The sequence below is a fragment of the Odocoileus virginianus genome, chromosome 14, assembly GCF_023699985.2.
Source record: "Odocoileus virginianus isolate 20LAN1187 ecotype Illinois chromosome 14, Ovbor_1.2, whole genome shotgun sequence".
NCBI lineage: Eukaryota > Metazoa > Chordata > Mammalia > Artiodactyla > Cervidae > Odocoileus > Odocoileus virginianus.
Genome location: NC_069687.1, coordinates 52,962,620 through 52,988,723, shown reverse-complemented (window position 1 = coordinate 52,988,723; position 26,104 = coordinate 52,962,620). Strand labels below are relative to the sequence as shown.

At 37.6% G+C, this 26,104-nt stretch overlaps 1 protein-coding gene across 7 annotated transcripts in view; it reads right to left on the bottom strand.

Moving 5' to 3' along the window:
- RNF180 (ring finger protein 180) overlaps positions 1-26,104 on the bottom strand; it is a 278,353-nt gene that overhangs the window by 208,299 nt on the left and 43,950 nt on the right. For 6 of the 7 annotated variants that reach the window (XR_011491252.1, XM_070476741.1, XM_070476743.1 and 3 more), the window contains exons 3-5: positions 9,714-9,809; positions 6,505-7,464; positions 3,618-3,653 (exon numbers count right to left, since the gene is read on the bottom strand). Coding sequence is in view for 6 of the 7 variants with exons in the window: in XM_070476741.1 (XP_070332842.1) it covers positions 3,618-3,653; positions 6,505-7,464; positions 9,714-9,809 (1,092 nt within the window). In the remaining variant the exon portion in view is untranslated. The remainder of the gene's footprint in view (positions 1-3,617; positions 3,654-6,504; positions 7,465-9,713; positions 9,810-26,104) is intronic. The other variant, XM_070476739.1, reaches the window with a different exon arrangement.

Here is a 26,104-nt window from a genome sequence, read left to right as displayed (position 1 = left end):
TTCTTTTCTCCTTTGCTTTTTGCTTCTCTTCTTTTCACAGCTATTTGTAAGTCCTCCTCAGACAGCCATTTTGCTTTTTTGCATTTCTCTTTCTTAGGGATGGTCTTGATCCCTGTCTCCTGGACAATGTCATGAACCTCTGTCCATAGTTCTTCAGGCATTCTGTCTACCAGCTCTAGTCCCTTAAATCTATTTCTCACTTCTACTGTATAATCATAAGGGCTTGATTTAGGTTATACCTGAATGGTCTAGTGGTTTTTTCCACTTTCTTCAATTTAAGTCTGAATTTGCCAATAAGGAGTTCATGATCTGAGCCACAGTCAGCTCCTGGTCTTGTTTTTACTGATAGCATAGAGCTTCTCCATCTTTGGCTGCAAAGAATATAATCAATCTGATTTCAGTGTTGACCATCTGGTGATGTCCATGTGTAGAGTCTTCTCTTGTGTTGTTGGAAGAGGGTGTTTGCTATGACCTGTGCATTCTCTTGGCAAAACTGTTAGCCTTTGCCCTGCTTCATTCTGTACTCCGAGGCCAAATTTGCCTGTTATTCCAGGTATTTCTTGACTCCCTATTTTGCATTCAAGTCCCCTATGATGAAAAGGACATCTTCTTTGGGTGTTAGTTCTAAAAGGTCTTGTAAGTCTCCATAGAACCATTCAATTTCAGCTTCTTCAGCATTACTGGTTGGGGCATAGACTTGGTTTACCGTGATATTGAATGGTTTGCCGTGGAAACGAACAGAAACCATTCTGTCATTTTTCAGATTGCATCCAAGTACTGCATTTCAGACTCCTGTTGACTATGAATGCTGCTCCACTTCTTCTAAGGGATTCTTGCCCACAGTAGTAGATATGATGGTCATCTGAGTTGAATTCATCCATTCCAGTCCATTTTAGTTCGCTGATTCCTAAAATGTCAATGTTCACTCTTGTAATCTCTTGTTTGACCACTTCCAATTTGCCCTGATTCATGGACCTAACAATCCAGGTTCCTGTGCAATATTGCCCTTTACAGCATCAGATTTTGCTTCCATCACCAGTCACATCTACAACTGGGTGTTGTTTTTGCTTTGGTTTTGTCTCTTCATTCTTTCTGGATATTGGGCACCTACCAACCTGGGCAGTTCATCTTTCAGTGTCCTATCTTTTTGCCTTTTCATACTGTTCATGGGGTTCTCAAGGCAAGAATACTGAATAATTCATTAATTCATAATACTGATAATTCATTGGAAATAACTACCAAAATTACCCAATATGAAATAGATAATCTGAATTGTCCTACAGAGATTAAGGAAACTGAATTCATAGTTAAATTCACCTCCCCTACCCTGCAAAATCTCCAGGCCCAGATAGTTTCATTATCAAATATTTATGAGGGAGTAATATTAGTTCTCCACATTTTCTTATACAAAAGAGAAAAGAATAATTTATAAACTCATTTCCTAAAGCCAGAATTATCAAAAAATCAGACAATGACTATCCAAAACAGAGTAAATTACAGGATAATATCCTTCATGTACAGAAGCAAGAAAAAAAACAAACTGAAAGACCACTCAAAAAATATTGGCAAAGAGTATCCAGCAATATACAGAAAGAAAAGTGCAACATGACAAAGTATTCACTGTGGGAATGAATGACTGGCTCAATATTTGATAATCACTTAAAATCCACATTAAAAACACATAATCATATCAATTGATACAGAAAAAGCATCCGAAAAAATTCAACATCCATTCATGATAAAACTTGCAGCAAGCTAGGAATAGAAAAATAACATCCTCAACCTGATAAACAGCATCTACCCAAAACCCATATCTAACATAATACTTAATGATGAAAGACTGAATGCTTTCCTCCCAACATCAGGAAAAAGACAAGGATATCTCCTCTTATCACTTCTACTCAACACTGTACTTGATGTTCTAGCTCACTCAATAACACAAGAAAGAAAAAACCAAATTGGAAAGGAAAAAATTCTTTTTTTTTTTTTTGCAGATAAGATCTAAGTAGAAAACCTAGAGAAATATACAGAAACTCTTCTATTCTTGATAGGTGACAATAGAAAGGTTGTAAGATGTAAGACTGTACCAATGCAATGGACAAGAACCTGGGAAAATTTTGGGGAGATGGTGAGGGGCAGGAAGGCAAGGTGTGTTGTAGTCCACGGGGTCGCAAAGAGTTGGACACAACCAAGCGACTGAACAATAAGATATAAGGTTAACATACAAAACTCAATTTTATTTCTATATATTATTAATGAAATAATTGAAATTAAAATTTAGTAAAGTAACACTATTTACCAACAGTATAAAAATATGAATTCTTAGAGATAAATCTGACAAGAGATGTCAAAGACATATACTGTCAACATCATAAGATATAAAGTCAAAACAAAAATCTACATTTCTGTAAACTAGTAATAGGCAATAATAAAACAATTTTTTAATTAACAATAACACAAAATGTAAATAGTTAGATATAAGTCTAACAAAATATGTGCAAGTTCTGAATGCTGAAAATTGCAAAATATTGATTGATGAAAGAAATCAAAGACCTAAGCAAAAGGAGAGACATATTGTGTTCATAGATGGGAAAAAACAAGACTTCCTTTCTCCCCAAGTTGGTCTATTTTTTCTAAAGAAAAAAAATGCTTGATTCTAAATTTTGTATGGAAAGGCAAAGGAACTAGAATAACAAACAATTTTGAAAAAGAAAAATAAAGTTGAAGGAAGCACAGTACCCTATTTTAATGACTTGGTATAAAGCTACAAGAAACAAGAAAAAGGGCTACTGGCAATGGGAGAGACACAAAAATAAACTGAACAGAATAGAGAGTCCATAAATAGACCCACATATATACAGCCAATTGATTTCTGACAAAGCTGCAGAAGCATTTCAGTGGAGAAAGAATAGTGTTTTCAACAAATAGTTCTGGAACAATCAAGTATCTCTATGTGAAACAAGGGACCTCAACCTAAATCTCACACCTTATTTAAAAAAAAAAACTCAAAATGCATCATAATCCATATAAAATTTAAAATTATATAACTTTCAGAAGAAGTCATAGGAGAAAATCTTCATAAACTAGAGCTAGGCAGAGTTCTTAGGACACCAAAAGCATAACTCACTAAAAATAAATTTGAGAAACAGTAACTTCATCAAAATTAAATATAGTTTACAGAAAAAAAAAGAAGGTTTTTTCTAAGAGAATAAAAGGACAAGCTACAGACTTCGAGAAAATCTTTACAAATCATAAATCAGCAAAGGACTTACATTCAAAGTGTATAAAGAATTTTCAAAATTCAGCATGAAGAACACAACTCAATTAGGAAAATGACTGAAAGATTTGAAATGATACTTCACTGAACAGTATATACAAATGGCAAAATAAGCACCTGAAGAACGTTCAACATTGTTAGGGAGATGTAAACTAAAATCACAATGTGATAACTACCACATATCTATTAATGACAAAATTTTAAAAATAGAGTATATCAGGTGTTTGTGAGAACACACAGCAAAAGGAACCTTCAGACTTTGCTGCTTGGACTGAAAAATGGTATAGTCACTCAGAAAAACAATTTGACAGTTATTTGTAAAGTTTAAATATACACTTACCATACAATCCAGCAATCTCACTCCTGGACATTTACCCTAGAGAAATGAAAGCTTAGGTTCACACAAAAACCTGTATGTGAATGTTCATAACAGCTCTATTCATAACTGCCAAAACCTGGAATAACCTACCTGTCCTCCACAAGTAAATGGATTAACTGTGGTTCATTTATACAATGGAATACTAGTAAGCAAAAAAAACAACAAACTATAGATATATACAACAACATGGATGAATCTTACAGGTAAGTCTCAAAACATTACATACTATATATTCTAATTTTATAAACATCACATTATTTTTTTTTAAACATCACATTATTATTTTATAAAATTACCAAAAAGACAAACTAAAGTAATAGAGAATAGATCAGTGGTTTTCAGCAGTAAAGGATAGGACAAGGGTATGATTGCAAGATTTAACCACAGTACAATTATAAAGGCACAAGAGAAATTTGAGGGGAGATGGAACTGTTCTGAACATTCCTTGTGGTGGTTGTTAAATGAATTTTATAGATATATTTAGATCATAGAGTTGTATGCCAAGAATAAATCAAGTTTATTGCAAGAGAATTAAAAAATAAACCAAAAAGATTACATTGAATTAAAAAAGTGGTTTGCTCAGCACTGTCTTTTCCTGACAGTTAGCTGAGTAGATGCTCAGTTAACATCAGCTGAACAAAAACACTGAAAATTGGCTGCAGTTTCTGCTTTAACATTAATCTTATTTATATCCCTAAGCTTCAAACATGTAGATAACTTTTTGTAGTATCATTAACATTTTCTATCATGGTATCTGCCACAGAAAGATTTCTAGTTTACACAAAAAAATAATTTAAAATATCAAATGAAAGTAAGAAATCTATTATTCCAACCAATTATTTTAACCTTTAAAGATTATCATTAATAATAGGTAACTTTTTCTTTATATCTTGTATGCATATCTTTCTCATTAAAAAAGGGAGCAGGATTTGTTTTTAAGTCGTTACCCTAAGGCATGATACACAAAACAGATATTTGATGAATGTTTACATAATCAACTAATCTTCATTAAACATTAAATGAGCTGAATAGTTGAGCCATTAATTTATCTTGAATAATAACTCTTTCTAGGATTTATCCTTTTCCTTGAACTGACTACTAAAAATTGTTCTTCCTTCTAATTCAAACCACAGTGTGTTTAAAAAAAAAAAAAAAAAAAAAAAAAAAAAAAACCACAGTGTGCACTCAGACTGTGAGTTTGTGTCATGCCTATGCAGCTACATGCTTTCAGATTTTTTTTGGCCAAGGACATGTTGGGCATCTGTTTGCTGGCAGCTCCCGTGCAAGCAAGCAAATGGGACCCCACTATACCATTCCTGTACTGACTTGTCAAAGGTCTGCCTAAGACTCAGTCACTTCAATCAATTATCCAAGCAGATTGGTTAGAGCACAAGTGTGTGAAAGAATAAAAGCAACTTCATTAAAAAAAAAAAAAGACCATTAATTCTGGTCTTTGCTTTAAATTGTGTGAAAAAAGTGTGTTCCTACACTAGAAAATGATTAAAAACATAACCAAGGTTTTTAGACAAACCTAGCCTAAGAATTAAACACATCTTGAAAACTGTAAAGATGTCATTTGTATGTATTTACAACACAGAACAAGGATAATTCCCACACTTCTTTGAAGTTTCTGTTTGTTAAGAGAATTATTTTAGAGCTCTCCACACTGTTTTTAAGGTATTATTTCTGTTAACATAGCTAATATGATCATCTCTAATTTATCTAGGTTTCAGTCAAATTTTCAATAAATTTTTGAACTTTATAGCTCTGAAAAATTAAACTATAAAGTATGTTAAAATGGTGCTAAAATATATTCACTTTTTATATCCTACAATATATGCTTTGATACCACATTACACCATTACTTGCAAAGAAACCAAACTAAACTGCTTTTGTCAGAAACCTGTCAAAAATATAAGAAACAATCTAACCAAAAGATGAAAACATTTAACCTGATTGAAGCACCTAATACAGTAAGTTTATTTAGCCCATGACTAAGGTCATAAATACTAAGCTTAACTAAGAATGAACTATTCATGTAAAGTTATAGCTTTCTATATTTTAGCTCTGAGAACACTGTTAATATTTAATATGCTAATTAATAAGGACTGCAATCTATTATGACCAAGCAAATAATAAAGTAAATTTGCAAAAACAGTTTATATAGAAGTAAGCCAGTCCTCAAACTCCCAAATTTTCATGAGCACCTCATCCACTGGCTTTAATTGAAGGACCTAACACTGGTTTCCTTCACACACCCCACCCCTGAATGTATCATTATGGGTACAAGAGTTCAAACCACAGAGAAGCACCCTCTCCCATAAAATTACATGGTCAATTATCCTTTAGATAATTTTCACAGTTTAGCACAGTTAACCATATCTGGCTCATTTGGGCACATAAATAAACCAGGCTCCTTGAAAATATCCATTTAAACTAAATGTAATGAAAATTAATGAATTTCTTACTATACTGCATTTACTCAGGGAAACTTTGTTTCAATTTAACCTGAAAAATCAACACTGCAAAACAATCCTAACTTGAATATATTTCAAATGTGTATGACAACCTAGCCTCAATACCACGAGAGGAATGTTCCTATGAAGTATTTGCAAAATTGGGGAAAACCTCACAAAAGGGCATTTTCTAAATATGTGTAAGCACAGAGACATGATTATACCTGCCAGTTATAACAGAGCTATATGATTATTAAGTTCACCAGGTGAAATGACATTTCAGAAATCACTCAGACCTAAGTTTTTATAATAAAGGTATTCAAATTTAGCTCCTCTCCCCAACATCTGACATTTATAATAAGGGGTTTTTAGGAAACTCTATTAAAAATTACCTGCTTCTGCAGCCACCTCTCATGCCTTCGTTGTTTCCGTCTCAGATTCTTCAGCTTGCTCTTCTCTCTCTTACTGAGCCTCTGATTAATGGCACCCAGTGAAAAACTGCCCGAGTGCAGGAAGTTCAGAGGAGAGAGGTGCTCGTCCTGGTCTGCGGCCTCCAGCGTGCTCCTGCCAGCTGCAGGCAGGTCCATCAGGAAAGTCAGGCTGTTAGGACTAGCATGGCCAGAATACACAGCAGAAGCTTCTAGACCATGCTGAAATTCTCCTCCTCTTTGTGTCTGGGTCTCACGGGGAGCCACTGAATATCTTTGCAGCAGCATATTAGGATCAAAACTGGATGAAATCTGAAAGGAACAGTTATTTTTATTCGATTCTAAAGGCAAGCTCGGAAGGTCAATAGGCTGTGTCTCATTGAGCCCAGGATACACAGTAGTCTTACTATGGATTTCATATAAAGTGGGTAATAAAGTCAGTTTCTCACTGATGCTCAGATCCAAACTATGTGATTTTCTATGAAAAGCTCTCGGAGCGCATCTGGTGGTCACAAGCTGTGGAACAAAAAGCTGATATTTTGGATCTGACGCTTTGAAGAGCAGTTTTTCGTTCTTCATTTTGAAATATGTTGACCGTACCTCCAGGCAGAGTGCTTCAGTTAATCTTCCAGGACCACTATTATTTGGGCCCATGTTTAAAAACCTGTGATTTCTGTTTCTGCAGGCGCCACCTGTCAGCAGAGTTTCCTTGTCACCACCTGACTGAACTCTAGGATGTGACAAGTATTTCAGCGATGGTCTCATTAGTCGGCCTGACCGTGTTGGCTGATAATCGGTACGGCTCTTGGAGAGATGTACAGCTGCAAGCTGGCCACAGGAACATTTTGGAGTGCTGACAAAATTAAAGCCCCCTAAACGGGCCCCACAGAAAGGGCAATTCAGTTTTCCAACTGTCCACTGGGCCTACAGGTAATAAAGGAAAATAAAAACAATGCTTTCATTGTAAAGTAACCAAAGAGAATGTGAGTTTTTGTTTTTTTTTTTAAAGCCGACCACATGAAAGTTTTCTATGCCACAGAAAAGGCCAGCTTTCTGTTTTCTGATTAGTAGACAGAACAGTAAATGGAAACAAACCTTCCAATAAACAGAGATAAGAAGCTCCAAAGGTCTAGAATGATAACATACTGCACATCACACCCATCTACACAATACTCCTAAGATTCTAAAAGAGTCTTTTAGACAATAGACTGAATATAGATACAGTGTGAACTAATGAAAAGAAAAATACACTATGGAACCAGGAAGCAAATCAGTCTACAGAGCTTAATTTGCAAGTAAAATCTCACAGAAAAGTGTCTGTTTTGATACACTTCTTGCATACCAAGCACTGTGGGAGGGAACTTTACCCAAAAAGCAGAATAAAGCTCTTCCTGCCTTTTTACATACAACTGGAAGATATTGGTTGCATGTATCAGTTAGTTCATTTTCTCTCTTCAGATTACAAATAAATAATGAACTAGCTTAAAAATATCTTTTAACAGAAATAGTGGAATATCTGAAATGTGCTAATACATTCTGCAAAGTTCAGGACACTTATAAACAGTACCCTGGCATTCTCCCAGGAAATCACTACAATGTGAGAATGAATGCAAGAGATATTTAGCTAATGTTATTTTTTAACCAAAAAAGAAAGCTAATCAGTGGAGAAAAGCAACTATATTTTTCCCCAAATCATATTACCTATACTTTTCTAATACTTAGGTGTTTTGAACTGGGAGAAATAATGAGGTCACATTGAACACATTCTTGCTCTTATACTATTTCATTAAAGATTCTTAAAAGTGTGGTTTTTTCATTCTGATTGTGCCAGTCAGAGTCATTAATTTTCTTTTTTTTCCGGGCAAGAATACTGGGGTGGGTTGCCATTTCCTTCTCCAGGGATCTTCCAAACCCAGGAATCAAACCATCTGGTGTAGTGCTAAAGAATTCACCTGCCAATGTAGGAGATGCAAGAGATGTGGGTTCAATCCCTGGGTCTGGAAGATTCCCTGGAGAAGAAAGTCGTAACCGGCTCCAGTATTCGTGGCTGGAAAATTTCATGGACAGAGGAGCCTGGGGGCCTAGAGTCCATGGGGTTGCAAATAGTCAGATACGATTGAATGACTGAGCACACATACAGTATATCTTTATTGCTTATCTACTGTATACATAGAAGTGTGTATTAATATGTTCATCCCATACCCTAATTTGTCTGTCTCCCCTTCCTCTCTCCTTAAGTAACCACAGGTTTACTTTCTATATCTGTGAGTCTGTTTCTCTTTTGTGTATGTATTCATTTGAGCCAGTTTTTAGATTCCACATATAAGTGATATAACTGGAGTAGGAAATGGCAACCCACTCCAGTATTCTTGCCTGGAAAATTGCACACACATAAGTGATATTATATAGTATTTATCTTTGGCTGACATTTCACTAAGCAAAATATTCTATATGTCCATCAACATTGCTTCAAAGGGTAATGCTTCCTTATTTTTTATGGCTAAGTAATAGTAATTTTTCAAGTTGATTTTACATGTGTGTGCATACATGAGTGATACTCACAGGATATTTCATTCACTTCACAGGGACTGTTCTAGGTACTGGGGGACAAAAACTTCTGACTTCATGGAGTTTATATCCTAGTAGAGAATCTAGGTAATTAACATGATCAGTAAGTCATTTGTGTATGTGGGTGTGTATGTATATATATGTGCATATGTGTATGGATGTGCATAATAATTTATATATGTCATACATACTTAAGCATATTTACAAGTTCTACATATCTTGTAAAATCTGTGTGTAAAACATAGATAGGTATATTAAGTAGAGAAGGGAGAAAGGAAGTGTTGAGTGGTAATAGTGTGGAGAGGCAATTGATAGATTGGCCAGGCGATGCCTTCATTAAGAATAAAGACCTAAGAAAATGAAGGAACAAGTAAGTAGTGGTGGAAAGAGAATTCAAAGAAGGGAAATTTTCAAGTGCAAAGTCTGATAAAGAAGTACTCAGAGCACTGCAGTAACAATGAAGAAAGCAGTAAGCGTCATCAAGAGTTACATACCCTTTCATGTTTCCTGAAACAATGCATCCAAGAAAACTAGCTCTCAAATGAGGACAAAAACATTCTGAAAGTAGTATATTCCTAAATTTACTCAGAAACTAAGGAACTTACTTTTTGTATCAGGCAGTGTATCCATTCTGGAAGAGCTTCTATATTCATGTGCCACACATGACAAATATTTTCATCATCAGCTGAATCATTTGTATTCTGTTATATCAAAATGAATGATATTAGTCATGACTAGTTCAGATTTTATTTCACAAAATTCATATTTAAGTAAAACACAAAAATATAAATTCACTTTTAGGTAGGAAGGAAATATATACTGCCCTTCTCTCCTTATTCCCTTGCCAAGACAAATCTAGAAAGGTTCCCCCCCTCCGCCCTATGGAATAGCCACATTTAAATTGACAAAAAATAAACAAACAAAAAAAATCCCTCTACTTCACTGAGACCATCAAATTAAAACATGAGCACAAAGTCACTGAATAGACAAATTTGGCAACCCATTTTATTCTGTGTGAGAAAAACTATTCATGACAACTTTCTCCAGCCTTCAATCTCCAATTCTAATAACAGAATGAAGGAGTTACTATATTCGTCATCAAGATGCTCAAGAAAAGTTTAAAAGGGGAACTCCACACTTTCACTAATGGTTAGGACTCCACGCTTTCACTGCTGAGGGCCTGGGTTTGATCCCTGTTTGGGGAACTAAGATCCTGGTGTGGCACAGCAAAAGAAAAAAAGAGAAGAAAAAAGTTTTAGAGGATTGGGAGAGAGGAATAATTGTGCAGGGAGCTAAAAAGGCCCTGAGTTTCAGCTGTGTAAGTATGGCGAAAATTTCAGGGACAATTTTGGCCTTTTGAAATAGATTTGCAGAAATAAATGTGATCTATAGTTGAGACACTATGACTTCCCAGTTTGGTTCTTTAGTACCTTTGTGACCTCTGTGACCTTAGGACAGTTGCTTTACTTCTCTGGGTCTCTGTTTCTTTTCCCGTTAAACTCCACTAGATAACTGGCTCAGGTCCCTTCCGGGTCTACAGAATTTCATGCTATGAGATGGCAGAAAGTGTTGATTGACAAGAACAGGGCAAGTACATAGCAGATGGGAATAACACAAAGAATGGTCTATGCCAAAGCTGTGACAAATGGAAGCAAAAAGGGCCCTGGGGAACTATCAGTGGTGAATTTGAAGCCAGCCTGTCTCCAGGCAAGAGCAGTACTTGGGACAGAAAGAAACGGCAACATTTCTAAAAGTATGGCTGGAAAGGCCTGGACAAAAATGGAGCATTTGCAATATGTCCAGGAGATGAGCTACTGAGGACCAATCTCTATTCTGGCTGAAAATATTATCATATGAAAATATCACATTATTTAATATGTTAACTACCTCAACATATAGTGTGAAATAGATTTAATAATAAGGTACATCTCTAATACACACTTTTTTTAAAGCAAGTGAAAAAGAAGTAAATATACTCTGAATTATGATATTATAAGCATATACAACCTAAAAAATCAATATTATAACCTTTCTATGGAAATATATGTATATAAATAGAAAAGGTACCTCACAGACTGTGTACCAAATTGACATCACATGGTTTGAAGAAAGAAAGGAGTTCAAGATTAGGAAAGTTACTAAAAGGAAACCAACTTTTCCATAATTGTTTTAATGGGAAAATATATTTACACAATTAAAATTTTATTTAAAATTGATGTAAATAAAATACATTGATTACTTCTGGCCCTAACAATACTGAAGTAAGTGGTATTAGATATGCTCTCACCATTACAACTGATAAAACTAGGCAAAATATATTAAAGAATCATTTTAAGACATTAGACCAAAGAAGAAAAAAAAAAGCACAGGGCTGTGATCTCTCAGATAAGTCAAATAAATGAGGTTAGCCTAAAAATAACCCTGGATTTCTGCCTCAGGGAATGTCAGAACCTTGGTGTAGGGAGGAGGAACTCAATTAGTGTATGGCAGCCTTGCTGATTTAAGACAAAGATCAGAGGCTATAAAGGCTAAACACCCAGAATTTACAGGATGTTGTACCAGCGAGGCCTGTAATTAGAAAAAAGTTCCAGAAATCTGTACAGTAATTCCTCTAAATTTTTGGTTGAATACCATTATGGAGGTACGTAGGGTGAGATATCACACAATCAGATAAAGAAAATTTACTCTGGAAAAGACATCTTCCAGTGAGCTGTAAGCATAACTATTCACACAGGGCTCACAGCAAAGCTGGGAAGATTTTCAAGTTCCAAGCAGCCAGAGTAGAAGGATCTCAAGGAATATATGGAGTATTTAGGAAAGATTCCAGAAGAGTTCTGTCTTAAAAGTAGGGCTAAATTAGCCCAAGAGTAAAGGCTACTAAAAACCAACCCTAATAAAGTTGAATGTAAGCCTCCAAAGAATGAAATTCAATCACAAATAACTTGAATGTCTGCTAAAACATTCTTTAAAGGAAGAATAATATTCAGACACTCAGTACTGTTAAATCGAAATGTTGTACCTACAAGAGAAATTACTAGATTACGTACCAAAAAAAAAAAAAAATGTGACCCACAACCAGGAGAAATGCAAACAACCCCCACATTCCACCACGTTGATGTTTGGTAGAAAAATCATGCTGATGTTTGGCAGAAACCAACACAATTTTCTAAAGCATTTATCCTTCAATTAAAAAACAAATTAAAAAAAAATCTCCCCCAAAGTGGAGAAGACTGAATAAATAGACAGATTTTAAACCAGCTATGACAGATATTTTCATGAGTATAATGAGAAGATAAATTACCTGAATACTAAATGAATGGTTTATCTAGAGAAAAAACTTCTGAAATTAAAATTCTCACTTATTAGCAAATTGATACTGTAGAAGAAAATATTAGTGAACACAAACATATAGAAGTAAAAATGATGAAAAAAAAATTTAGCATAGGAAGAAAAAAGAGGAAAAAAATGAGCAAAATTGAAGTGATTGCGGGAAACATCAAATATTGTAACATAAATGTAAATGCCCCTTCATGGATCACAGCCTTGTCGTGGCACAGGGACTTGAGTAACTCAATGAGCCATGCCATGCAGGGCCACCCAAGGCTAATGGGTCATAGCAGAGTTCTGACAAAACATGGTCCACTGAAGGAGGAAATGGCAACCCACTCCAGTATTCTTCCCTCGAGAACCCCATGAACAGTATGAAAAGGCGGAAAGATATGACACTGCAAGATGAGCCTCTAAGGTCAGAAGGTGTCCAATGTGCTCCTGGGGAAGAGTGGAGGGACTGCTGGGAGAAATATCAAACCTCGGATATGCAGATGATATCACTCTAATGGCAGAAAACAAAGAGGAACTAAAGAGCCTCTTGATGAAGGTGAAAGAAGAGACTGAAAAAGCTGGCTTGAAACGCAACATTAAAAAAAATCTAAGAGCATGGCATCTGGTCCCATCACTTCATGGCAGAAAGGGGAAAAATGGAAGCAGAGACAGATTTTATTTTTGTGGACTGTGGATGGTGACTGAAGCCGTGAAATTAAAAAAGACTCTTGCTCCTCTCCCTTCCTGACCTGACCATGATGACAGGGTGGCTGACAGAACCCCTGGAGCACCCTGCCTCCCAGCCAAGCCAGGGGATCCTTGGGACAGCCCTATGTGCTATCGGTCCACTGTTCACAAGAGGAAACAGGCTGAGGGTCGGCCATGAGGTTAGGGTGGAGCCTGTCCTGTCCCCACCACTGTCCTGCCTTCCAAGGTCCTATGGCCTAGCAGCCCTGTCCTGGTGGGGGGAGGGGCCTGGGGTGCCCATGCTGGCTGTGGGCCTGGCAAGTGAGCATCTTTGGCAAGGGGCCAGGAATGTGGGGATGGACCCAGGCACATGTCAGTACTTTGGAGAATTTTTTTCTCAGGCAATAAAAAGTAGAAGCTTGTCAGCATCATGATGAACTGAAGTGTGAATCCTGAAACACCTTTGCTGGCCTGTGGTTTGAGACGAGAGAGAGTAAGGATGCCAACCTGCACTTCCCCCTCACCCCCAACCTACCATGGACTTTGTGCAGAGGTCAGGGGCCCTGGCAAAAAAAATAACAAAAGGGAAAAAAAAAAGACACTTGCTCCTTGGAAGGAAAGCCATGACAAACCTAAACAGTGTATTAAAAAACAGAGACATTAAAAAAAAAAAAAAAGGCAGAGACATCACTATGCTGACAAAAATGATATAGTCAAACCTATGGTTTTTCCAGTAGTCATGTATGCATGTGAGAGTTGGACCAAAAAGGCTGAGTATGAAAGAACTTATGCTTTCAAATTATGGTGCTAGAAAAGACTCTTGAGAGTTCCCTGGACTGCAAGATCAAACCAGTCAGTCCTAAAGGAAATCAATCCCGACTATTCATTGGAAGGACTGATGCTGAAGCTGAAGCTTCAATACTTTGGCCACCTGATGCAAAGAGCTGCATCATTGGAAAAGACTCTGATGCTTGGAAAGATTGAAGACAAAAGGAAAAGAGGGTGGCAGAGGATGAGATGGTTAGACAGCATCACTGACTCAATGGACATGAATTTGAGTGGAGAACAGAGGAACCTGGCATGCTGTGAACCACGGAGTTGCAAAGAGTTAGGCTCAACTTCAGTTTACTTCAGTTCAGTCGCTCAGCCGTGTCCAACTCTTTGCGACGCCATGAATCGCAGCACGCCAGACCTCCCTGTCCATCACCAACTCCCGGAGTTTATTCAAACTCATGTCCATCGAGTCAGTGATACCATCCAGCCATTTCATCCTCTGTCATCCTCTTCTACTCCTGGCCCTAATCGGCTTAACTTAGAAACTGAAAAACAACAGCTGAACACGTGTAAACGGAGAAAAGACAGGACAATAGGATAAATTATGGCTGAATTTTCTAAAGGCCTATAGATCAAAGAAGCTCAAGGATTCTTAAATAGTGTAAACACAAGGGAAAATACGACTCTTAATAAAATTGCTGAAATTCAGTGACAAAAGTAAGCATCAAGAGAAAATAAGTATCCTACAAACAGGATAAAGAAGAAAACAATGGTTTTTGGAATTCCACTTTGGGCCATAAAGGAACAGGAGTTTAGAACTAGCTTCCTGCAACAAACAACTAGGAAACTGAACAAAATGTAACAAGCAACTATTTTCAGTCAGTAGGACAACAGGCAGCGAAACAGTGACTTGACTTCTGAGAGAAATAAATTAATGGAGCCTACAGTCATATGGACTTTTATTCTGGAGACAATTGCAGGAACCCCAACAGAGTCTGGTCAGCTTTCTGAGTTGAGGAAATAGGAATCAGATTTTTTAGAGGTAAAGGCAAACTAAAATTTGTAGGGCACAGTATCCAAGAGAAAATAGAAGAAAAAAGCCTCAGAAACTTGTATATGGTTTCCCCTTGAGTCTTTGATCAAATTCTAATCTGGTCATGCTTAGAGTAAAACTCCAGGAGACTGTGCTAAGAACACCTACAGGGGAAAGAACAATTACAGAGGCTATAAGCCAAATACTTTCAAGAGCTCACACGGGGCCAGGAATCATTATGCTCCAACCAGTCTGATGGAAAAGGACTCATTCAATAATGAGGCATTCAATAGTGACCCAAAGGGTCATTCCCTAAAAGTGGGGCGAAATAAGCCTTAGAATAAGGTCTACTCTAAATCCACCCGACGAAACCTAAAAATAAGTTTCTAAATTATCAAACTTATCTACAAACAGCTATTAGGCAGAACGAAACATAAAATCCTTTAAAAGAATAAACCAAAATATAACACTCTACAAAATGAAATTTACAGTCTTTGGTATCCAATCAAAAATCCAATGTGGTGCAGGCCTGTGCGGAGAGGAATAGCAGGCACTATTTCTGTATCAGGCATAAAACTCTATCCAGATCTTTTCTTCTTGTCTCTCCAACCAAACAAAAGCCTTAAATTACCAGGGGAAGGACAGTACACATTATGACCTTTGGACACTGATACAAAGTCCTCTACTCCTGAGAGAGGGGCAGGAAGACAATGCTGGACCCAGAACTGTAGCTGAAAGGGACAGGTGCACCAGGATGGGCAAACCCCTAGGACCCAGGGACACAGTGCCTGCGAAGACTGAGGCTGTCAGGCAAGTGAGGTGGACGTAAATCAGGGAAGAGCAAGGAAAAGATGGTACTGGTAAGGATGAACTGAAACACACATCAGTTTGTCTCTGATCTTGATATAGTCTGGGTATATAATAGAGAAACTAGAACCCTTCATCAGAGAGACAAATATGTTAATACACTTATCTGACTCAGGAGGTGGAGGCCAAATGAGAATCCAGGGGAAGGTAGAGAAGTCACAGGCTTAATGAAGTTGCTCTCCCTCTTCAAGGTGAGCCAGCATAATAAAACTATGGGGATAGAGAAGAGATCAGCAATTGTCAGGTTTGGGGGTGGGGATGAAAAGACTGAATATGAAGGGGGAAACCACAATCACGTATGACCTACGTGAATCATAATCAAATCGCTTATGATCATACAGTGGAAGTGACAAATAGATTCAAGGGATTAGATCTGATAGAGTGCCTGAAGAACTACACACAGAAGTTCCGAACAATGTACAAGAGGCAGTGATCAAAACCATCTGCAAGAAAAAGAAATGCAAAAAGGCAAAATGGTTGTCTGAGGAGGCCTTACAAATAGCCGAGGAAAGAAGAGAAGCAAAAGGCAAAGGAGAAAAGGAAAGATATACCCTTCTGAAAGCAGAGTTCCAAAGCATAGCAAGGAGAGATAAGAAATCCTTCCTAAATAATCGATGCAGGGAAATAGACGAAAACGAAAGAATGGGAAAGACTCTTCAAGAAAATTAGAGATACTAAGGGACTAACATTTCATGCAAAGATGTGTACAATAAAGGACATATGGACCTAACAGAAGCAGACATATTAAGAAGAGGAAGCAGAATACACAGAAGAACTATACAAAAAAGATCTTCATGACCCAGAAAACCACGATGGTGTGAGCCCTTACCTAGAGTCAGACATCCTGGAGTGTGAAGTCAAATGGGCCTTACAAAGCACCACTATGAACAAAGTTGGTGGAGGCAACGGAATTCCAGTTGAGCAATTTCAAATCCTAAAAGATGATCCTAAAAAGTGCTGCACTCAATATGCCAGCAAATTTGAAAAACTCAGCAGTGGCCACAGGACTGGAAAAGGTCAGTTTTCATTCCATTCCCAAACAAAGGCAATGCCAAAGAATGTTCAAACTGCCACACAATTGCACTCATCTCACACGCTAGCAAAGTAATGCTCAAAATTCTCCAAGCCAGGCTTCAACAGCAAGTGAAACGAGAATTTCCAGATGTTCAAGCTCAATTTAGAAAAGGCAGAGGAACCAGAGATCAGTCCTAAAGGAAATCAATCCTGAATATTCATTGGAAGAACTGATGCTGAAGCTGAAGCTCCAATACTTTGGCCACCTTATGCGACTCATATGGCCACCTAGAGCTGACTCATTAGAAAACCCCTGATGCTGGGAAAGATTGAAGGCAGGAGGACAAGGGGACGACGGAGGATGAGATGGCTGGATGGCAACACCGACTCGATGGGCGTGAGTTTGAACAAACCCCGGGAGATGGTGAAGGACAGGGAGGCCTGGCGTGCAGTAGTCCATGGGGTCACAAAGAGTTGGACATGACTGGGAGAATGAACAACAGGAGGGGGAGCGTGAGAGGATTTGGGGAATGATGTAACTGCTCTGTGTCCTAACTGAAGCTATGCATATTCAACCCTATTCATTCGTCAAAATCTAGGCAACTGTATCCCAAAAAGTAATCTTACTGTATATAACATGTTTTAAATGAAGGTGAAATGAAGACTTTCTCATAGGACAAGTGAAGTCAAATGTTACGTTAGTTGCTCAGTCATGTCCAACTTGGAGACCCCATGGACTATAACCTGCGAGTCTCCTCCGTCCATGGGATCTTCCAGGCAAGAGTAGTGGAGTGGGTTGCCACTTCCTTCTCCAGGGGATCTTCCTGAGCCAGGGAAGAAATCCGGGTCTCCTGCATTGCAGGCAGACGCTTTACCCTCTGAGCCACCAGGGAAGCCCAAAGGAGCCCTTTGTTTTCACAGGAACAAATCCAGAAAGAATTTTATCCCCAGTAAACTTGTGATAAACAACATGTTCTTGGAATACAAGAAGAATTTCATCAAACAAAATCTGGATCAACACAATTGAGTAGTGATCCTCAAATGGCAAATATGTTGGCAAATGAAAATTTTATTAATTTTTTTTTAGTTTTCCGTAAAGAAAACTTACTTTTTAAAGCATATCATTAAAAATATCCTGTGGAGTTTTAAATGCAAAAATAAAGTGTATGAAAAAAATACAAAGACTAGGACATGAGGAATGAAAGCACACTAAGACTCTCACTCTATACATAATGTGGCATAATGCAATTTTAAGGGAAGATGGTGATAAACTAAGGATATATGTTGCAAACCAAAAGATCAACCTCTAAGGAATAAAAGTACCCTAAATAATAGCTCAGTTGGTAAAGAATCTGCCTGCAATGCGGGAGACCCCAGTTCAATTCCTGGGTCTGGAAGACCCCCTGGAGAAGGTATAGGCTACCCACCCCAGCATTCTTGGGCTTCCCTTGTGGCTCAGCTGGTAAAGAATCCGCCTGCAATGTGGGAGACCTGGGTTCAATCCCTGGGTTGGGAAGATCCCCTGGAGAAGGGAAAGGCTACCCATTCCACTATTTTGGCCTAGAGAATTCCATGGACAGTCCATGCAGTTGTAAAGAGTAGGACATGACTGAGCGACTGTCACATTTCACACAAAAAGTCAACAGAAGACATAAAGAAATCCTGTAAATAACTTAATTAAGCTAAAAATGCAGTAAAAGTATAACAGAAGATAGAACATGAAACAAAGAGTAAATAACATATTACATTTAAGCTCAAACATATTAACACTCACATTAAATATAATGGTCTAAATACTCCAATTACAAATCAAAGGATATTATACTGGATGACAAAGACTAAGTGTTAGTCACTCAGTCGTGTCTGACTCTTTGTGACCCCAGGGACTGTAGCCCACTAGGCTCCTCTGTCTATGGGATCCTCTAGGCAAGAATACTGAAGTAGGTTGCCATTTCCTTCTCCAGGGGATTTTCCCGACCCAGGGAATGAACCCAGGCCTCCCACATTGCAGGCTGAATCTTTACTGACTGAGCCACCAGGGAAGACCAACAAATACCAAACAATACATCATATACAAGAAATTCATTTTAACACAAAGGCACACATAGGTTTGAAATTTATAGGATAAAAATTTCTATCATGAAAAAGTAAATCAAAGGAAAGCTAGAGCTAATATACTAGTATCAAATTAGATTTCAGGACAATGAAATTATCAGGGATAAAAAATAAACTTTTCATAATTAGAAAGGAGTCAGTTCATCAGGAAGATACAACAAATGTAAATACATACATACCTAATAGCAGAAATTCAAAATACCTGAATGTAATACTTGGGCGCAACTTCAAAAATAACAGAATGATCTCAGTTCCAAGGCAACCATTCAGACAGAACTTAAAAAGGAAGTGGACAAATGCATAATAAAATAATACATGTTAGAGTGAAAATAAAGAAAATAGAGGCCAAAAAATAGAAAAGATCAGTTAAACTAAGGGCTTATTTTTAAAGATAAAATTGACAAATGTTTAGCCATACTCAGCAAGGAAATAAAAAGAGAGAGAGGGCTTAAGTATACAAAATTAGACATTAAAAAGGGGAAATTACAACCAGTATCAGAAAAACACAATGGTAAGATAATACTATGAACAAATATATTATAACAAACTGGACAACGTAGAATGGATAAATTTCTAGAAATGTACAATCAACTAAGGTTGAGCAAAAAAGAAATACAAGATATAACAGATGAATTTCAAATATTAAAATTGAATCAATAATAAAAAAACTCCCCAAAACCCAAAGTCCAAGACATAATAGCTTCACAGGGGAATTCTATCAAAAAGTTTGAGAGACTTAATACCTATCCTTCTCAAACTATTCCAAAATACTCAACAGGAGGGAACACTTCCAAATTCAGTCTATGAGAGCAGAATTACCCTGATATCAAAAGCAAAGACACCAATTAAAAAAAAAAAATCCCTGAACATCTCCGACAAACACAGATGCAAAAATGATCAAGGAAATAGCAAACCAAATTCAACAAGATATAAAATGGTACACCATGATCAAGTGTGATTTATTCCAGGAATACAGAGATGGTTCATCCACAACGACACTCAGTTGTGAATGTGTCTGGTGATGAAAGTAAAATCTGATGCTGCAAAGAACAGTAATGCATAGGAACCTGGAATGTTAGATCCATGAATCAAGGTAAATTGGATGCAGTCAAGCAGGAGATGGTAAAAATAAACATCGACATCTTAGGAATCAGTGAACTAAAATGAACAGGAATGGGTGAATTTAATTCAGATGACCATTATATCTACTACTGTGGGCAAGAATTCCATAGAAGAAAAGGAGTAGCCCTCATAATCAACAAAGGAGTCCGAAATGCAGTACTTGGGCATAACCTCAAAAATGACAGGATGACCTCAGTGCATTTCCAAAGCAAGCCATTCAAAACATCACAGTAATTCAAGTCTATGCCCCTATCACTGATGCCAAAGAAGCTGAGGTTGATTAGTTCTATGAAGACCTAGAAGACCTCCTAGAACTAACACCAAAAAAAGATGTTCTATTCAAAACTGGGGATTGGAATGCAAAGTAGAAAGTCAAGAGATACCTGGAGTAACAGGCAAGTTTGGCCCTGGAGAACAAAACGAAGTTGGACAAAGGCTAACTGAGTTCTGCCAAGAGAATGCACTGCTCATAGCAAATACCCTTTTTCAACAAGACAAGAGACAACTTTACACATGGACATCACTAAATGGCCAATACCAAAATCAAATTAATGACGTTCTTTGGATCCGAAGATGAAAAAGTTGTATACAGTCAGCAAAAACAAGACCTGGAAGTGACTGTGGCTCAGATCATCAGCTTCTAATAGCAAAATTCAGGCTTAAACTAAAGAAAGCAGAGAAAACCACTAGGCTGGACAGGTATGACTTACATCAAATCCCCTATGAATACACAGTGGATGTAACGAACAGATTAAAGGGATTAGATCTAGTTAACACTGTGCCTGAACAACTACAGGTGGAGGTCTGTATAACACTGTACAGGAGGCAGTGAACAAAACCTTCACAAAGAAAAAGAAAAGCAAAAAGGCAAAGTGGTTATCTGAGGCGGCTTTACAAAAAGCTGAAGAGAGAAGAGCAGTGAAAAGCAAGGGAGAAAGGGAAAGGTATATCCAACTAAATGCAGAGTCCCAAAGAGCAGCAAGGAGAGACAAGAAGGCCTTTTTCAATGAAGAGTGCATAAAACTAGAAGAAAACAACAGAAGGGGAAAGACTAGAGATCTCTTCAGGAAAATTGGAGACATCAAGGAATCATTTGCCCAAAATGGGCACAAAAAGAACAGAAATGGTAGAGATATAGTAGACCCTGAAGAGATCAAGAAGAGATGTACAGAATACACGGGAGAACTGTACAAAAAAGTTTTATGTGATAATGTATAATGAACCCAATCACAATGATGGCATGGTCAGTCACCCAGAGCCACACATTCTGGAGATCAAAGTTAAGTGGGCCTTAGGAAGAACTGCTATTAATAAAGCTAGTGCGTGCAATGGAATTCCAGTAGAACTATTCAAAACCCAAAATGATGATGCCATTAATTAATGCTGTTGCATTCAATATGTCAGCATTTCTGTAAGACTCAGCAGTGGCCACAGGACTGGAAAAGGTCAATCCTCATCCCAGTTCCCAAGAAGGGTAGTACTAAAGAATGTGCTAACCATCGGACAACTACGCTCATCTCCCCTGCTAGTAAGATCATACTTAAAATCTTGCCTGCTAGGCTGTAGCATTATGCAAACTAAGAACTTCCAGATGTCCAAGCTGGGTTTAGGAAAGGAAGAGGAACTAGAGATCAAATTGCCAACATCTGCAGGATCATAGGGAAATCAAGGGAATTTCAGAAAAATGTCTACCTCTGTTTAATCAACTACACTAAAGCCTTTGACTGTGTGGATCATAACAAACTGCAGAATGCTCTTAAAAGAAATGGGAATACCAGACCATCTTACCTGTCTCCTGAGAAACCTGTAGGTGGGTCAAAAAGCAATAGTTAGAACCCTGTATGGAACAACTGATTGGTTCAAGATTGAGAAAGGAATATGACAGGACTGTCTGCTGTTACCCTGTTTGTTTAATCTATATGTTGAGCACATCATGAGAAATGCCAGGCTGGATGAGTTACAAGCTGGAATCAAGATAGGCGGGAAAAATATCAGCAACCTCAGATATGCGGATGATACCACTCTAATGGCAGAAGGTGAAGAGGAACTAAAGACTGTCTGAATAAGGGTGAAGGAGAAGAGTGAAAGAGCTGGCTTAAAACTAAATATTAAAAAAGCTAAGATCATGGCATCCAGTCCCATTACTGCATGGCAAATAGAAGGGGGGAAAGTGGAAGTAGTGATGGGTTTTTTCTTCTTGGGCTCTAAAATCACCGTGGATGATAACAAGTAGTGATGGATTTTTTCTTCTTGGGCTCTAAAATCACCATGGATGATAACTGCAGCCATGAAATCAGAAGACAATTGTTTCTTTGCAGGAAAGCAAAGACAAACCTAGACAGTGTGTTGAAAAGCAGAGACATTACTCTGCTGACAAGTCCATAAAGTCAAGGCTAAGGTCTTCCCAATTGTAACTACTGGACCATAAAAAAAGGCAGAATGCCAGAGAATTAATGCCTTTGAACTGTGGTGCTAAAGAAGACTTCTGAAAGTCCCCTGGACAACGAAGAGATCAAACCAGTCAATCTTAAGGGAAATCAACCCTGAATACTCACTGGAAGGACTGTTGCTAAAGCTGAAGCTCCAGTATTTTGGTCACTTGATATGAACAGCCAACTCACTGGAAGAGTCCCTGATGCTGGGAAAGATCAAGGGCAGAAAGAGAAGAGGACATCGAGAGGTGAGATGGCTGGAAGGCATCACCAATGCAATGGACATGAATTCAGGCAAAGTTTGGGAGATGGTGAGGGACAAGTAGACCTGGTGTGTTGCAGTCCATGAGTCACAAAGAGTCAGTCATGAGTATGCAACTGAACAACACCACCACAAAGATGATTCAGCATCCACAAACCAGTGTAATGCATCTCATTAACAAAACAAAGAATAAAAATTACACGATCACCTCAATAGATGCAGAAGAAACTTGACAAAATCCAACATCCATCCATGATTAAAAAAAAAAAACAAACCCTTGACAAAGTTGATATAGAGGGAACATACTTCAACATACTGGGGCTTCCCAGGTGGCTTAGTGGTAGAATCTACCTGCCAATGCAGGAGGCTGAGGAGATGCAGGTTAGATCCCTGGGTCAGAAGATTCCTTGAGGAAGGAAATGGCAACCCACTCCAGTATTCTTGCCTGGAAAATTCCATGGACAGAAGAGTTTGGTGGGCTACAGTCCATGGGGTTGCAAAGAGTTGGACACTGCTGAGCAACTGAGCACTTCAACATATTAAACATCATTTGTGACAAACACAGCTAGCATTCTACTCAACAGTAAAAAGTTCAAAGATTTTCCTCTGACATTAGAAACAAGACAGGCACTGCAATGTAAATCAACTATATTTCAATATATTTCTTTTTTTAAAAAAAGAAACAAGGATGTAAACTCTTTCAACACAATACTGGAAGTCCTAGCAATAGCAGTAAGACTAGTAAAAGAAAAGGAATTCAACTGGAAGGCAAGAAGTAAAACTGTCACTATTTTCAAATGATATGACACTATATAGAAAACCTTATACACTTTACCAAAAAACTATTAGCACTGATAAATGAATTCAATAAAGTTGCATGATATAAGAAAAATATATAGAAATCTGTTGCATTTCTATAGACTAATAATAAATGATCAGAAAGAGAATCAAAAAAACAATTTCATTAACAATCATATCAAAAAGAATCAAAGACCTAGAAATAAATTTAACCATGGAGGTGAATGACTTGTAGTTTAAAAGCTATATGACACTAAAGAAAGAAATTAAAGATGATATAAATAAATGGAATGATATTCCGTGTTCACGAGTAGAAGAGTTACTATGGTTAAAATGCCCACACTACCCAAAGAATTATACAGATTTAATGAAATCTCTACCAAAACACCTATTACATTTTTCATAAAACTAGAACAAATGATTCTAAAATCTGTATGGATCCCCAATAGTCAAAGACCCCAAAAGACCCCAAATAGCCAAAGCAATCTGAGAAAAAAAACAAAGGTGAAAGGATCACGCTTCCTGACTTTAGATCACACTGCAAAGCTACAGTTACCAAGGTAGCGTACTGGTATAGAAACAGACACGACGGGTAAAGTGATAGACATGAATGCATATCCATGTGGCCAACTAATCTACAACAAAAGAAGCAAGAGTACACCACAGGAAAAAGGCAGTTTCTTCAATAAATAATGTTGGGGAGATTGGACAGCTACACGTAAAACAAGGAAGTTAGAACTTTTTTTCACACCATATAAAAAAATAAGTTCAAAATGTATTAAAGACCAAAATATAAACTCCCGAAACCATAAAACTCGTAGAAGAAAATTTAGGCAGTATGGTCTTTGACACTGGTCTCAGAAATATTTTCCTTGGATTTGTCTCCTCAAGCATGGAATACACATGTGAAAACAAACAAACTGGATCTAATCAAACTTAAAAGTTTTGCACAGTGAAGGAACCCATTAACAAAATGGAAAGGCAACCAAATGAATGGGAGAAGATATCTGCAAATGATATAACTCCTAAAGGATTAATATCTAAAACAGATTAAGAACTCGTACAACTAAATATCAGAAAGAACAAACAACCCAATTCAAAAAATGAGCAGAGGACCTAAGCAGGCATTTTTCCAAAGACATACAGACAGATAATAGGCACGTGAAAAAATTTCAACATCCCTAGTCATTGGGGAAATGCAGATCAAAACCATAATGAGATATCACCTCACACTTGTCAGCGTGACTATCGTCACAAAGATGAGAAATAGTAAGTGTTGATAAGGATTAGAAGAAAAGAAAATTCTCATGTACTACTGGTGGAAATGTAAATTGGTACAGCCACTACTGAAAACAGAATGCAGGTACCTCAAAAAAAAAAAAAAATAGTGCTCCCATAGGATCCAGGAATTCCACTTCTGGGCATTTAAATGAAGGGAAAAAAAGAATACTTCAAAAAGATACATGCATCCCAAAGTTTACAGCAGCATTACTTAAAACAGCCAAATTGTTTCCAAAATATGGAAACAATAAAAGTATCCATCAACAGATAAAGAAAGAAGATGTAGTGTACACACACACACACACACACACACACTAGTGTCACTCAGCCATAAAAAAGTATGAAATCCTGCCACTTGTGACAACAGTTCATCAGTTTCTTAAAACAGCTATACCTACACTCACCATAAAACCAAAGCAACCACTAGTACTAAAAAGAGAAATAAAAATGTACTTTCACATGATTTGTGTACTAATTTTCATAGAAACTTTACTAAAGCTCAAAACTGCAAACACATAAAATTTCCATCAACTAGGGCATCCAAACAATAAACAACTGTGAAATCTGTACAATTAGTAATACTCAGTAATAAAAAGGAATGAACTACTGACATGTGCAACAATATGAATCAGTCTCAAAAACATTGTGCTGAACATAAAAAACCAGATACAAAAGAATATATGTAATAACTTATATAGGATCCTCAGTTCACTTCAGTTGCTCAGTTGTGTCCGACTCTTTGCAACCCCATGATTTGCAGCACGGCAGGCCTCCCTGTCCATCACAAACTCCCGGAGTTTACTCAGACTCATGCCCATCGAGTTGGTGATGCCATCCAGCCATTTCATACTCTATCATCCCCTTCTCCTCCTGCCCCCAATCCCTCCCAGCATCAGGGTCTTTTCTAAGGAGTCAACTCTTCGCATGAGGTGGCCAAAGTACTGGAGTTTCAGCCTCAGCATCAGTCCTTCCAATGAACACCTAGGACTGATCTCCTTCAGGATGGACTGGTTGGATCTCCTTGCAGTCAAAGGGACTCTTAAGAGTCTTCTCCAACACCATAGTCCAAAAGCATCAATTTTTCGGCACTCAACTTTCTTCACAGTCCAATTCTCACATCCATACATGACCACTAGAAAAACCATAGCCTTGACCAGATGGACCTTTGTTGGCAAAGTAGTCTGTCTGCTTTTTAATATGCTATCTAGGTTGGTCATAGCTTTCCTTCCAAGGAGTAAGTGTCTTTTAATTTCATGGCTGCAGTCACCATCTGCAGTGATTTTGGAGCCC